The sequence below is a fragment of the Eubalaena glacialis genome, chromosome 3 (genome assembly GCF_028564815.1).
Source record: "Eubalaena glacialis isolate mEubGla1 chromosome 3, mEubGla1.1.hap2.+ XY, whole genome shotgun sequence".
NCBI classification, from domain to species: domain Eukaryota; kingdom Metazoa; phylum Chordata; class Mammalia; order Artiodactyla; family Balaenidae; genus Eubalaena; species Eubalaena glacialis.
This window is the reverse complement of record NC_083718.1, coordinates 139267911-139283837: the sequence shown is the minus strand read 5'-3', so window position 1 is coordinate 139283837 and position 15927 is coordinate 139267911. Positions and strand designations below refer to the sequence as shown.

Sequence of the window (15927 nt, the reverse complement as noted above, 5' to 3'; positions counted from 1 at the left end):
TATACGCATTAGCTCCTTTGTCCTTATGACAATCCTATGAGATATATCGTATACTTATCCCCTTTTATAGATCAGAAAAACAGATTCAGAGTCATTAAACCATTTGCCCACAGTCAGGCTTAGGATTCATGCTGCATTTAGGGCTAGCTCCAGTCTCTTACCTCCACAGACAGCATGCCTGGCCCTAGGGGGGAGTACAAATCTGGGAGCCAAAAACTGGTTCCGATACAGATTCCCTTGTTATCATATCCTGGTACTCCCTTTTTCAGAGTCTCCTCTCTTTCATTCTGTTATCCTGACTCCACCCTGTTACCTGGGTAAAATCAGGTTCAAACAGGCAACTCAGGACTGCCCTGATGGAGAAGACATCAAGAAAGGGTCACTTGAATGGTGCCCCCAGGGAAGGGTCTGGGCAATAGAGCCATCGAGGAAATCAGGAGGATGGGAACAGGGACCATTTATGGGCTGATTATTTGCATGGCCACTTCAGGAAACATGGCACTAGGGTCAACTGTGTGAGCGGGGAAAGCTGTTAAACCTCCATGAAATCTGTTTCCTCACTAGAAAAATGGGGGACACAGTCATGCCCCTTGTTGGGTTGCTGTGAGGGATAAACGAGATGACGCACATGAAGGGCTTACTTCAGTCCCTGGTGTGAGGTGACTGCCCCATAACCAGCAGCCACTGTGACTATGACCAGTGTTACATCTGTTAGCACCGTCATCCTTGCTGTACCAGCTGGTTCCTGAAGCCTTGGCAATAATCTACAGCAGTCCTCAGTGTCAGAGCTGGACGGTGTAGAAATCAAGCTCCAAGCTTGACTCCATGAATGAGGACATGAGAGGATCAGTGGCAACTGGTCAGTAGGTCCTGTGGGCCTCTATCTCCTTCTTAACATGGTCACCCTCAGATCTGGAGAACGGCAGTGGGGCTGGGCAATGCACAAGAGATGTGGACTTTCTTGACTGTCACACCCACTCTGAGTGGCCACCTCCTTTTTATTTATTCCATGAGGAGTTTCTTGGTTGCATTTTCAAGTGTGAAACCCAGGTTGAGGTCCGGCCATCAGAAGCCTGTGCTCAGAAGGGCCGAGGCACTGAGGAACCCAAAATGGCATTCCCTTTAGTTTTCATGATTTCACCACTTCTCTGATTTGCAGGTGAGGGAAGACAGAGGGCTTCTGAGGGCCTATGTGAAAAAGCCGCACACACAGGGCTTAGTCTTGCTCTCCCATCCACAGCACCCTTATCCCCAGGGTCAGGAGAACTGACCCTCACCCCGGAGTCTTGGGCTGATGACTGCACCTGTAACTTTGCAGAGTGTTATGTAGGGGAAAGAGTTGGGGTCAGAAGACATGAGTTCAAATCCCCATGCTTCCTCTAACTACCTAAGTGATCTTGGATAAGTATAATGGATAACAACATACTCTGGATTGTTCTGAGGATTAAATAACTTAAAACATGAAAGAACCTCAAACAGTGCCTGGCAAATTTAAGAATTACTCACATGATAGTAGCCATCATGATCATCATTATTAGTTACTGCTACTCTTTTTTTTTTCTTTTTCTTTTTGTTTTTTTTTTTACTGCTACTTTTACTGTAACTACTAGTGATACTACCATCTGTGTGGTTTTGAGCAAGTCAGTGAACATCTCTGATCCTCAGTTTCCTCATTTTTATAATAGCTACAAAGAGCTATTGTGCAGATTTTTTTTAATGCAAATATGCACATAAACTGCTTGGGACTAGCAGGTACCCACCAATATGGTAGCTACTGCTGTAATTATTCACTCAACAGACATTAGTGAACACCCATTCTGTGCTGGGCACTGCACTTCCCATGAATCATCGTGGTGAGACCCAGATCCTGTCTTAAGAGTTTATAATCAAGTGGAGAGACAAACACTGAACACATTCAGTGCAGAGTTCCAGGAACCTCAACAGAAGCCGTGAGAAGGGTTCAATTCTGTTCCTGTGCTTCTCCCACCACAGCCACTGGTTTCCAGCTCTGGGCCAGCAGGGGTGGCATCTACACCAGAAACCTCCCCAGCTAATCCCAGCACAGAAATCACATCCCCGTCTCCGAACTGCTGCTACCTTCCCGCTTCCTGTGGCTGCTGTTCTCCATTTCCTAAGCTTCACCCAGAGCCCACTAATCCCTAGGAAAGTGAAAACCGCCTCTAATATCTGGAAGGAGAGATGATGTGAGTAAATGGGGCTGTTGGGCTCTAAGGTTATAGTGCACTCTGAGGTCTCACAGCCAAGTGGCAGATGTGTTTTTACCTTTGCAGAATATCTTCAAGCACAAAAACAAAGGCTGCAGTTACTCCCCAAGGCTGGCAGGAAACCCTATCTGAGCAACAAGAACACAAAGTCTTTCCTCTTTCACCAAGTTCAGTGACAGTGTCTTACTGGGAGACCAAAAAGTGATTCAAACATCAAGAACCCAGGCCCCTTTTTGTGCTGGTGTTGCTTCTTCTGCCCACCCCTGTCATAAAGACTCACAGATGCATTCTGTTATAATAAGACAGTCTCCTCAGAGTATCTTCGACCACACTTGCTAGGGCCTCAGGAGCAACTGTGCTGCCCTTTCCTTGAGGCCTGACTTCTTCTAAGGGAAGGATCTGACATGTGGAGGGCAGTACCTTGTGGCAGAGAAACATCAAAAAACCCCACCAGTATTCACGGGATCTGACACTGGGGGAAGACCTGGCACTCAAACCCCTTTGACCTTGGCCTTCAATGAGGCCCACTTCACTTCTCCACGCCTCAGTTTTCTCTTCTATAAGATGGGACTCTTGATCAGGTGACCCCTACGTGTCCTTCCAGTTCTCACATTCTAAGAGGTTATGAATCCACCTGCAGGACATCAATGACACTGTTGGTGGGGCTTAAAAAAGAGCAGCTAATCACTGGGGAATTCTACCAAACATACAAAGAAGAACTTATGCCGATCCTTCTCAAACTCTTCCGAAAGACTGAAGAGGAGGGAACACTCCCAAAGTCATTCTATGACGCCACCACCACCCTGATAACAAAACCAGACAAAGACACCACCAAAAAAGAGATTACAGGCCATTATCTTTGATGAATATAGATGCAAAAATCCTCAACAAAATATTAGCAAATGTAATCCAGCAACACATAAAAAGGATCACACCCCATGATCAAGTTGGACTCATCCCAGGGTGACAAGAATGGTTCAACAAACACAAATCAATCTATGTGATACACCACATCAACAAAAGAAAAGACAAAAACCACATGATCATCTCAACAGATGCAGAAAAAGCATTTGATAAAATTCAATCTCCATTCATGATAAAAACTCTTACCAAAATGGGTACAGAGGGAACATATCTCAGCATAATAAAAGCTACTTATGACAGACCCACAGCCAATATAATACTCAACGGTGAAAAGCTGAAAGCCTTCCTGCTAAAATCTGGAAAAAGACAAGGATGCCCACTCTCATCACTTCTATTCAACATGGTATTGGAAGTCCTAACCACAGCAATCAGACAATAAAAAGAAATAAAAGGTATCCAACTTGGAAGGTAAGAGGTAAAACTGTCATTATATGCAGAAAACCTGAAAGACTCCACACAAAAACTACTAGAACTGATAAACAAATTCAGCAAGGTAGCAGTATACAAGATAAACATACAGAAATTGGTTGCACTTCTTTACACTAACAATGAAATATCAGAAAGGGAAAGTTAAAAAACAATCCCTTTTAAAATCACATTAAAAAAATACTTAGGAATAAACCTGACCAAGGAGGTGAAAGATTTACACGCTGAGAACTATAAAACATTGACAAAGGAAACTGAAGATGATTCAAAAAAATGGAAAGATATCCCATGCTCTTGGATTGGAAGAATTAATATTGCTAAAATGGCCATACTACCCAAAACAATCTACAGATTTAATGCAATCCCTATCAAATTACCCATGACATTTTTCACAGAACTAGAACAAATAATCCTAAAATTTATATGGAACCACAAAAGACCCAGAATTGCCAAAGCAATCCTGAGGAAAAAGAAGAAGGTGGAGGCATAACCCTCTCATACTTCAGACAATACTACAAAGCTACAGTAATCAAAACAGCACAGTACTGGCACAAAAACAGACATATGGATCAATGGAACAGAATAAACAACCCAGATGTAAACCCAGACACCTATGGACAATTAATCTCTGACAAAGGAGGCAAGAATATACAATGGGGAAAAGACAGTCTCTTCAGCAAAGTGGTGTTGGGAAAGCTGGACAGCCACATAAAAATCAATGAAGTTAAAACACTCCCTCACACCATACATAAAAATAAACTCAAAATGGCTTAAAGACTTAAATATAAGACACGACACCATAAAACTCCTAGAAGAGAACATAGGCAAAACATTCTCTGACATAAATCATACCAATGTTTTCTTAGGTCAGTCAACCAAGGCAATAGAAATAAACATGAAAATAAACAAATAGGACCTAATCAAACCTGTAAGCTTTTGTACAGCAAAGGAAACCATAAACAAAACGAAAAGACAACCTACAGACTGGGAGAAGACATTTGCAAATGATGCAACCAACAAGGGCTTGATTTCCAAAATATATATAAACAGCTCTTACCACTCAGTAACAACAACAAAAAACCCAATCAAAAAATAGGCAGAAGACCGAAATAGACATTTCTCCAAAGAAGACACACAGGTGGTCAATAGGCACATTAAGAGATGCTCAACATCGTTAATTATTAGAGAAATGCAAATCAAACTACAATGAGGTATCACCTCACACCAGTCAGAATGGCTATCATCAAAAAGTAATAATACAGGGCTTCCCTGGTGGCGCAGTGGTTGAGAGTGTGCCTGCCAATGCAGAGGACGCGGGTTCGCGCCCTGGTCTGGGAGGATCCCACATGCCGCAGAGCAACTGGACCAGTGAGCCACAGCTACTGAGCCTGCGCGACTGGAGCCTGTGCCCCGCAACAAGAGAGGCTGCGACGGTGAAAGGCCCGCTCACTGCGATGAAGAGTGGCCCCACTTGCCGCAACTAGAGACAGCCCTCGCACAGAAATGAAGACCCAACACAGCCAAAAATAAATAAATAAATAAAATGCTGGCTTAACTCCTAGAGAGTTAAAAAAAAAAAAAAAAAAAAAAGTAATAATACAAATAATAAATGCTGGAGAAAGTGTGAAAAAAAGGGAACCCTCCTACACTGTTGGTGGGAATGTAAATGTTGCAGCCACTATGGAAAACAGTATGAAGATTCCTTAAAAATCTAAAAACAGAGTTATCATATGATCCAGCAATCCCACTCCTGGCACATATCCGGAGAGAACTCTAATTTGAAAAGATACATGCACCCCGAATGTTCATAGCAGCACTATTTACAGTAGCCAAGAAATGGAAGCAACCTAAATGTCCATTGACAGGGGAATAGATAAAGAAGATGTGATATGTACACACACACAATACATACACACACATACACAATGGAATATTACTCAGCCATAAACAAAGAAAAAAATAATGCCATTTGCAGCAATGTGGATGAACTTAGAGATTATCATACTAAGTGAAGTCAGACAGAGAAAGAGAAAAATCATATGATACCACTTATATACAGAATCTAAAAAAATGATACAAATGAACTTATTTACAAAACAGAAACAGACTCATAGACGTAGAAAACAAACTTATGGTTACCAAAAAGGAAAGGGAGTGCAGGGAGGGATAAATTAAAAGTTTGGAATTAGCAAATACAAACTACTACATACAAAATAGATAAACAACAAGGTCCTACTGTATATCACAGGGAACTATACTCAATATCTTGTAATAAACTATAATGGAAAAGAATCTGAAAATATATATATGTATGTGTGTGTGTATATATATATATATGAGAATAACTTTGCTGTACACCAGAAACTAACACAACACCGTAAATCAACTATATTTCAATTTAAAAAAAAAAAAAAAGAGCAGCCAAGTTCCTCACCTCTCCTATCCAATTTACTCTGTGATCCACCCATGGCTCCCCACTGCCTGCACGATAAAGTCCCAGCTCCTTGGCATGGCATCCAAGGCCTCCCATGATCCCAAATCTCTGCCCTCTCAGTCTCCCCTCTCCCTTCTTTCTGACTTCACTGAACACATTAGTCCTCTAGAACCTTTCTGCAGCCCCTGCTTTGGCCTGCTGCTTTGCCCTGCACATGCGTGCTGGGAATGCCCTTATCTAACTGGCAACCTCCTGTTCACTGTCCAACACTTGGCTCAATATCCACCTCCTCTGTGTAGCCTTCCACGCTATGTGACTCAGGGATCTTGACCATCTCCTTCTCTGCAACCCCAGGGTCTAATATGTGTGTGTGTGTGTATGTTGATTTAAACACCCATCACACGCTACAGTGGTCTCATTTACCTGTAACATTTTCTGTATTAGGCTGGAAACCCTCGGGGCGCAGGGACTGAGTCTCATGCATTTCTGACTCTATGCATCTAACATAGTTCTTGGCCCACAGAAGATGTGCCAGGATCATCTCTCAGACAGATAAACCACTGACAGGGGAACTTAAGACATTTTATCAAAAGGAAGAAAGAAGTAAATTTCTGCTTACTAATCCTAAACATGCCTCTTTCGGCAGCTTAATTGAGATACTGAGAAAAGGTGTATGTCTTTTCTATAGAAAATGCTGACACCTGAGGAGTGGGATGTGAGTCAGAGACAGACTTGTAACAAAACTTAATGAAAAACACCTAGAAACTATGGGGGAAAGACCACTTTCTTCAAAGCACCCAGCATCTTCTGTTTGATCTGGGTCTCAGAGCATCACGAGGGGATGCAGCCTGGCTCTGGCTTGAAGAGACTTACCTCGGGGCTTGGGCTGGCAGCAGCGCTTCAGCACAAAGCTGATGTTGTCCGTGCGCAGGATCTGCTTCTTTAGGTGGCTCATGAGGTCTCCAAGGCTGGGGAAGCTGCGGTCCGAGCCATGCAGGCTGTAGCGGCCCTTCTGCACCTCAATCTGAAAGTTCTTGAACTGCTTCTGGACACCCAGCAACTGCCATTCAAGAAAATAATCAGAAAGGATTTGTTTTAAAAAGGGCTCAAGCAAATCTCTCATGGGTATGTATGATGTTAACAACAGGAGAAGCTGGGTAGAGGGCATACAGAAACTCTGTACTATCTCTGTAATGTTTCTGTAAAACTAAAATTATTCACTAATAAAAAAGCTTATTATAAGTAAATGAAATAATAACTAATAAAGGAGATCCAGGAGAAGGCACTGATAAAAGGGAGTTAACACCAAGGAGACAACCTAACAGCAGTGATTTCTACAAGAGAATCACTTCATTTTGGCACTTAAGATGAACTTCATGAAAACACCAACCTCATAGAACTCACTAACTGCTAAGATTATATGGCAGGGCGCGTGTAAAAAAGTTAGTAAGCACTTTTATAAAGGTTAGCACATATTATGCATGAAATAATAAGTACTATAGCAAAATTTATCCAGGAACTCCCTCAAACTGAGCTCTTCCAAGAACCTCCTGGGAGGTGGCAGACAGCTGTCTGGTCTGGCTTCCGAGTTGTATGGTGCCCCATAGAGGAAGTATAAGCAGAAGTTTTCCTTCATGACAACTTCTGTACAAAGGGAATTATTTTAGTGGTTAAGAATGAGGTCCAGAAAGATCTACTTATGCTGTAAACTAGGACAAGATATTTAAAATCTTAATGCCTCAGTTTCTTCATCTGTTCAATGGGGATAATACAACCTCATCTCATGGGGCTAGTGTAAGGCTTAAATGAGAATATACAGGAGAAGAGCTTAGCACAGTGTCTGGTGAGCTAAAATAAATAGTAGGAGTAATCCTATCTATGGTTCCTGTTTTCCCCAGGTAATCTGACACCAGGTAGACTATGTTACTGAATCACTGACATTCTCGGTACAGCACAGGTCAATTCCACCTCAAAAGGTGGTTGGGCCGTCTCATGCTCACATCTGTGATAAAAATATTAAATTTCCTCCAAAGACTGATGGAATGCAGAAGAAAGGGATCCTGTCAAGGCAACAGGCCTGCCAAGTGCTGAGCCACTGCACCCGTATCAGCCACGAGGCTGAGCTGTACAGGAGCACCCCAGGCGAGCAGTGGCCCCTAGAGACTTCACCCATGAGTCTTGGCAGCACTGGGCTCCTTCTGCCATTTCCTCTTCCACTCTTGACTGAGTCCAGCCCCAGGGATTCTCTAGTACTTTTCCTTCCGGTATCTGAGGTCTGCAATATGCTAACGTGCTGACTCTCATCTTGCAGCCCCTCCCCTGCCCCAATTCTCCCAGTTCATGGTGAACCCACACAACACTACTGTATTTATTTGGACTAATTCTGTAAAACTCTGTCTTTTAAAATAGTCCAGGACTTCCCTGGTGGCCCAGTGGTTAGGAACCCACCTGCCAATGCAGGTGACACAAGTTCGATCCCTGGTCTGGGAGGATCCCACATGCCGCAGAGCAACTAGGCCCGTGTGCCACAACTACTGAGCCTGTGCTCTAGAGCCCGTGAGCCACAACTACTGAGTCCGCGTGCCAAAACTACTGAAGCCCACATGCCTAGAGCCCGTGCTCCACAACAAGAGAAGCCACCGCAACAAGAAGCCCGTGCACCACAGCGAAGAGCAGCCCCCGCTCACCACAACTGGAGAGGGTCCGCAAGCAGCAGCGAAGACCCAACGCAGCCAAAATAAATAAATAAATAAATAGATTAATTTAAAAAAACAGTCCATTTCTTGTGTTTTAAAAAATTACATGAATAACAAAGCACTGTGGTCTAGTGAGGTCAAGTTAGCAATTTGGCTTCAGGATTTCTCTCACATCATTCCCAGCTTCCAACCACACCTGAGTCACTAACAGACATCTTGTCAAAACACATGTCAATAATTTGTCTGTTAAAATGTCCGCAGCTACCATCTGGGGACAACTGTATTAGGCCAGGTTGCCAATAGGCCTCATTGGTGCTAGTTTGTACCAGTGAATGCCCAGACACAGCTCTGGGTCTGTGATGGTCTTGGCACCGAGTGTAAAATAAACCACTCTAAACCACCGAGTGTTTTGTGTGAGCTGGTTTTCTGGTCATGTTCCACCTTCCAGAGCACAGGGACCCCTGCCATGGGTCCCTTGCAGGAAGGAAGAAAGGGCCATAAGGACGAAAGGGTAGGGGGTCTGGCTGCCTGGGAAGGGGCTCCTTTTGAGGCGCAGGCTGTCCCTGTCAGAACTGCTGGGGCTTTTCTCAGAGCCCCAGGCTTTTCTACCCCCATCCCCCAAGGGTGGTCCTCCTGGATGAGAGGCTGCACTGACACCCTGTGGCCACATGGGCTGGCCCCAGCCAGTGTCTTGACTGACCTCAGACTTTTCAAAGCAAGTGACGGTCATGAGGATGTTGTCGAAGTCGGTGCAGCTCCACCGCAGCACGTACATTCCCTCCTCGCTTCCTTCTTGCCGCAACTTATTGATGGCATATTCTGTGCTACAGGGAGAGAGGCAAAGAGAGAAAGCTCACCCCAAACAGAAGCACTCTAAACCCCATGGGATGTCCACTTCCTTGGGCTGCCTCAAGTCTGACGGCCGCTCACAGTACCTGTCCTGGGTCCTAGCGTCCTCTCCGATATGAGACATGAGGCAGGCGGAGATGCTGAGGAGCCTCAAAACAGATCAGGTCTCCAAAGTCGAGAAGGGGGCTCAGCCTGCTATCCCGGGCACTGAGCCCGCTTGTCCCTGACTTCCCCACACATGCCGCTTCCACTCTAGCCAGAAGAGCCCCCGCAAGGCTGAGGATGCAGAGCTGCCCGTGATGCAGCGCTAGGGGTCTCTCCCTCCACCCCAGGCAGCACAGCTAGAACAGGAGCCTCAGGACAGCATGGACTTGGAGCTGTTCTGTTTATTGCTGCATCCCCAATAAGCAGAGCACACCTGGCTCACAATTTTCAATAAAGAAGTGAATAATTGAGTAATCAACACTGAATAAAGAAATCAAGGAGGATCAGAAAGCTGTGAGGAGAGCGCATGCCTATCCTACACTCCCGTGTCCCCAGGACTAACAAGTCCAGCACACAGAGGGCAATGAGCAAACAGCTGCTAAATAAACCCACATATGAGGTTACTACACCCAGTGAGTTCTACTCACTGAGTGTTGGTAAAAGAGGGCTGTGTGGTCAGCATGTGTTAGAGAAAGGCGGAGACCAATGACTCCCTGGTCGCTGGGCGGTGAGGGTAGGCAGAAAGAAACAAACGGACATGTACATAAACTTAATATGTGAGGAGGTAGGTAATCAATGCCGCTGAAGACAAACAGAGCAGAGTGAAGGGCTCAGGGAGTGTGGGGAGCAGAGGGGAAGAGGTGTCATTGTTTTACATAAGGTGCTCGGGGAGGACTTCACCAATTAGGTGATACCTGAGTGACACCTGAAGGAAGCGGTGACTGCTGAGATTCTGGAGGGAGGGTTTTCCAGACCAAGGAGAAAAGCAAGTGCCAAGGCCCTGAAGCCTACCTACAGTTGGCATATTTGAGGGACATGCTTTAGTATAAAGCTCAACCCTTGCTCTGCAGTCTTGGTGTGTCTGTCTCCCCGTGAGTCTGTGAGCCTCTTCAGGCCAGGGACCACACCACTGACACACTGACTGTCCACAAGGCAACTGGGATCGGGAAGAAGGTGGGAACCGCTTCATGTGAAAGGTGGCTGACGAGATGCTTCCACAGATATATTTCGGTATGGAAGAGAGACTCAGAAGAAACACAGCAGCTGTTTTCCTTTGCCTGAAGGATGGTCACACGCAAGAGGAAGCAAACTGAATCCCTGTTGCTTCAAAAGGCGGAACTCAGATGAGCAGACAGAGTTACAGGGAGGCAGACTTCAACTCCCTATGAGGAAGGCGCGCATGTCTGTAACTGTCAGAGCTATAAGCTATTTGCTGCCAAGTGAAGCACTAAGTACCCCATCACCGGAGGTGTTTGAGATGCAGGTGGGACGAGATACCCAGCAAAGCCCCTCCCGGCTCTAAGGCCTGGTCACCTTCACTGGGCCGTCTGGCACTGGAGGACACGCTGACTTGGGATTCTGTTACTTCCTACACCGTCTGCTGTCGAGACCTGTGCCCTGTCTTTCTTGAATTGCCCAGAGCGTTTGGCACAGTAAGGGGCTAGGAAGTGTAGCACTTCTTGGTCAGCTGTGGAGAGGTGAGGGGTTCAACTATGAGGACACCCAAGGAAGGGAGAAGAGGTGAGGGGCTGCTGCAAGGACCAAGGTAAGAAATGACAGGAAGGCCTGACCAGGACAGCAGGGATGGAAAAGGGCACCAAGTAAGTATTAAGCATCAACACCTGATGACGCCCATGCCTGAGAAGGACACGCTCCCCATCACTAACACGTGGGTTCTTTTCACACCAAAGGCAACTGAAAATGTTTTCGAACCAACCAGATTGGACCGTGACAGCCATTCTGTATGTTGTGGACGATCAACGGGGGAGCCACGTCGGTGCAGAGGTAATGATGGGCATCTGCTGTGAGCCGGAAGTAGCCGTCCACGAGGGACACAAAGGACAAGGCCTCCTCATGGGAAGAGAGCTTCAGTTCCTGGCGAGAGAGTAGAAATGCCCATGGTTACATCACGTGCCTACCATCTTAAGCAGCTGACTCTCTGGGGAGGTACACAGTGAGAAGATATTTAACACAATGAAGAATGCACGACCCCAAAGGGAAGCTCTTTTTGTCGATAGTAACTGCACCCCTTGCAGTTACATATAACTCTGTTCACCACACTCTTTCATCTCTTTCCTCAAAACTTTTATCAGATTGAGGAACAGTGTGGGGGGGGCACGCGGGCAGCTGTGGCAGGCAGGAGACTGAGGAGAAGCTGCCACCCGGTCCAGATGGAAGAGGAAGCCTGAATCAAGGTGGCAGAGGTATAAAAGTAGAGGTGGGGGGAGCATAGTGTACAGATGGCACCCTGGTCCTGGCACTACACATTATTCCTAATTATAGAAAAAGAAACAGAGGCACAGGTGTTTCATCTCATCCAGAGTTGGTCTAGAAGGTGAAACTCCTGGATTTTAGTCCAGCAATGGTCCCAGACACAATGATGAGGTTTCTAGATTAAATCCAGGAACCTCTGAGGGTCTGGAGGAGGCAGAGAGTCTTACTCAAAGTGGGAGAGGCAAAGGCAAAAGAGAAGAGGAGGAGGGAGGGAGTTTCCACGGAAGGAAGAAAAACATTTGGAGGTGAAGACAGGTGGGGTTTTGTCTTGATCTTATAACCCTGAGCAGAGATGACCATGTGAGAGGAGCTGCTGGGTCAACCAGGAACATCTGATGAAGGAAGGTTTGTAAAGCCATGATTGAGAGCTTTGTCTCACAAAAATATTAACAAACACCTGAGCCTTCAGAGAAGGGTAAAATGACACTTGAGTATACGACTCTTTCCTTAGCACTGGAGAAAGAAGAGGCTGGTGGCAGAGAAAAGCAGACAGAGACAAGAAGACCAGTGAAGGGGGGAGGGGTGTATATATGCAACCAGACAGAATGGAGGTAAGGGGCTTATAATGAGAGTTAGCTATGATGCCAAAGGAAGGGTGCTTTGGGGTTGTGAGCCAAGGAGGCCAAAAGAGGGCAGGGAGGGCTACCATAGGGATGGCGATTCAGGAAGGAGGCTCTGTGCTAAGTGTGCTTCCTTTTGGGTGTGACCTGGCATCTCCCTGCAGAGCCCCAAAGAGCAAATTCAAGACGGTATGGCTTGGGCAGCCCTTCACCCAGTCACATACAAACGAAAGTACGTAAGCACTTAAGTTCTCTGAAAGCGGAAGTCTGACTAGAAAGGGGAGATGTCAAGAAGATGCAGAGAGAAGAGATAAATCAAGATATGATCTGATAACATGGCAGCATCATGCTCTCCTGAAAGACCAGCAACCAAAGTACTGCTTGGAAATGCCATGGCTGGGAAGGGATGGAGGAGTGAGATAAATAAGAAAAAGCATCGCATAGTGTTAACCCACAGGTTCAGGAGCCAGCTTATCTGGGTTCAAATCTCCGTATCTCTACTTGCTATTACATTTAAGCATATATAATCATCATTTTTATTCGTCAAAAATCGTCAAATATTGGCAATTTCAAATAATTTAATGTAATAGCTGTATGACCTTGGACAAGTTACTTAACTTCTTTGTGCCTCAGTTTCCTCCTCTGTAAAATGGGGATAACAATATACCCACCTCATAGGGTCGATATGAAAATGAAAAGAGTTGGTATTCGTAAAGCCTTTAAGATAGGAAATACCTGGCACACAGCAGGGCTAGTATTTGTAAAGGAAAACAAGGTAACGAGGAGATCAGGTATCGATTTCTTCTTGCCTTCCCCCTGCTCTCTGCACAGCACTGTAGTTGGGCACAGAGCTGCCAGCCCCTGTGGCCAGGGTGAGCCCTGACTTAGACGACAGGTGCACCATCTGGGTGCCAGACTTGACTCTGTCAGCCAGGACAGATAGGGCAGGCTCACAAAGCTTGCATCAGCTGGCTGCAGTTCCTCCTCCTCTGCCACGCGTCTCCAGGGTTTGGCCATGTTGGACAGCCAGACCACAAATGGGCCAACCTCTCCCTCACTACAGAGTCCCTGGGGAAGAGAACACCGTGGAAACCAAAGCAGTGCAGGCTGGAGCTGCCCCTGTGCAAGCTTCTACACCTCTCCCTAAGTTTCAGATACCCCCCTGGAAGTGGAGCCAAAATCCTGATATCTTAAGGTCTTTGTAAGGACTAAATAAGATACTGCAGACACATCATATAACATGACTTAAGATCTATAATATGCTGAATAAATAGCATTTATTTTTATTTTCTCCCTCCCACCATTTTCCATCTCTCCACTAACATCTATCTGGGCTCTTCTACTTCCTTCACGTTTTTACTACAGTTTTCTAACGAAATCAATGTATCTTTATTGTTTAAAAAAATGGGGAGGATGGGGAGAATTAAAAATTAAAATCACTCATAATCCCATCATAAACAAATAGTTGTTAATATTTGATTATTTTTCTAAGAGCATGTGTATGTATGTGCATAATTTTTTTTAACAAAATTGGTTCCATTCTACCAATAGTTTTATATTCTTCTTTCTTCCATTTATGAAGCATTTTTCCGGATTTCTTTTTAATTCGGCAATTTGTTTACATAATATTCTACTACTCAGATGAGTTGTGTTTTATTCTCTCGTTTTCCTATTATCATATATGCAGGTTAGTTTCAGTATTTTGACACTGTAAATACTGCTGGGATAAACATTCTCATTCATAGACCACTGCCTGCATCTCTCATTGTTTCTAGAAGACAGGTCCTCATTTCCTGTATGGAGGGATATATAGATACTTTCAAGGCTTTTAACACATGTTTACCAAATTGCTTTCCCAAACGGTATATCAAAAAGACTAGTTACTCTAGATGTAAAAGAATGACCATCTGTCCTAAACCATATCACCAGATTCCTTCCCAGTACTGAGTGTTATGATTTTGACAAAGTATTTGCAATTTTTAGGCAAAACTTGGTATTTCCCTAGATGACTACCTTCATTGCATGCAGCACCGTGACTCACCCACCTGCCCTCCCCATGTGCGGTCAGCCGTGACTTCCCCAACACAAACATGTTTATTCTGGCAGGACTCCCACTTCTCCTGCCAAACTGGCCTGCCTGTCTAGATCACGTCCTCAAGTGATACCAAAAAAAGAGGAAGAGAGGTTGAACACCCCTTCCTCTGTCCGAGAGTCACTTGGGTGTGCTTGACACCATGATGAGGACTGTCACTGTGGCCAGAGCCACCGGCTGGACAGTCTGCTCAAGTGCAAAGTGGGGCTTCCCACCGACCTCATTCCAGATGACCCACCCAACTCAGCAGAGAGGCTGTGCAGGAGCCCTTGGGAGAAAATGCTGACACTCACTCAGTGATGTTTATCTTCAAATCCACTAACTTTTGTGAACTAAATATTGATGCTGAAATATCTTTGGGAAGACAGCAAATCCTGAAGCAGATACACATTTGAAGGCCAAAGAAAGGCACTAGAATGTACCCGTGTAACTTAAAAACAGACATTGATAATGTCAATGTCAGCAATAGGGACTTTCTGGCTGAAGTAAGACGATCATAAGATTTTCTCTTTGGGACAGGAACCCTGAAGAGCACATGCTGCGTAACTGTCCTCAGCAAAGTCTCCCTCCCAACACCAGACCCAGGCCGAATCACTTCTGAAGCAAACTTACCATTTTTTTGTTGTCCTGCTTATTAATGCTGACCGCAGACTCCTTGATTACAATGTGAGTGATCTCAGGGAAGTAAGAAAAATTGTTCCACTCTTCCCGGATTTTGTTTTTCTCCTCATCCTTCTTGTGTTTATTTTCCAGTTTTTTCCGTTTCAGTTTATTTTTTTCCTTTTCAACAGGAACAATCTGATAAGATACATAAAAGTGACAGAGTGAAGTCAGCTTTCTCATTTTCTATTGGTATTTCTCATTTTCTCCTGGCAAACCAACAGAAGGCCTGCAGCCGAGCAGGAGAAAGCCACTGTGCCTGGATTGACAGAGGAACTGGGAGAGTTAGCACCCATGAGCCTATTTGGGTCCCCATGGGCCTATTTGGTCCCATCAGGGATGCCTGGGATCCTACACCTGGAACAGATCTTAATGAACACACTGACTAAACGCTTTACATAATCTATAATGTGCAAGCAAACTCAGGAACGGAAATAACTGCTCACTAGACACGCATCTACAATCAGGTCCCCCCATTTGAACATAAGCTTTCTCCTTTTAGAATCTATCACTGATTGTCTTGACTTTACAGCCATATTCAAGTTGGAATTTTCAAGAGAAGGTATGAATCCCATGCTTGGAT

The 15927-nt window shown here is 45.0% G+C and overlaps 1 protein-coding gene across 2 annotated transcripts in view; it reads right to left on the bottom strand.

Moving 5' to 3' along the window:
* The window catches only part of JAK1 (Janus kinase 1), a 135913-nt gene that overhangs the window by 17699 nt on the left and 102287 nt on the right, over positions 1-15927 (bottom strand). For both annotated transcript variants that reach the window (XM_061184073.1, XM_061184074.1), the window contains 4 exons: positions 15297-15482; positions 11476-11633; positions 9406-9529; positions 6883-7069 (listed from right to left, as the gene is read on the bottom strand). In XM_061184073.1, coding sequence (XP_061040056.1) covers positions 6883-7069; positions 9406-9529; positions 11476-11633; positions 15297-15482 — 655 coding nt within the window. The remainder of the gene's footprint in view (positions 1-6882; positions 7070-9405; positions 9530-11475; positions 11634-15296; positions 15483-15927) is intronic.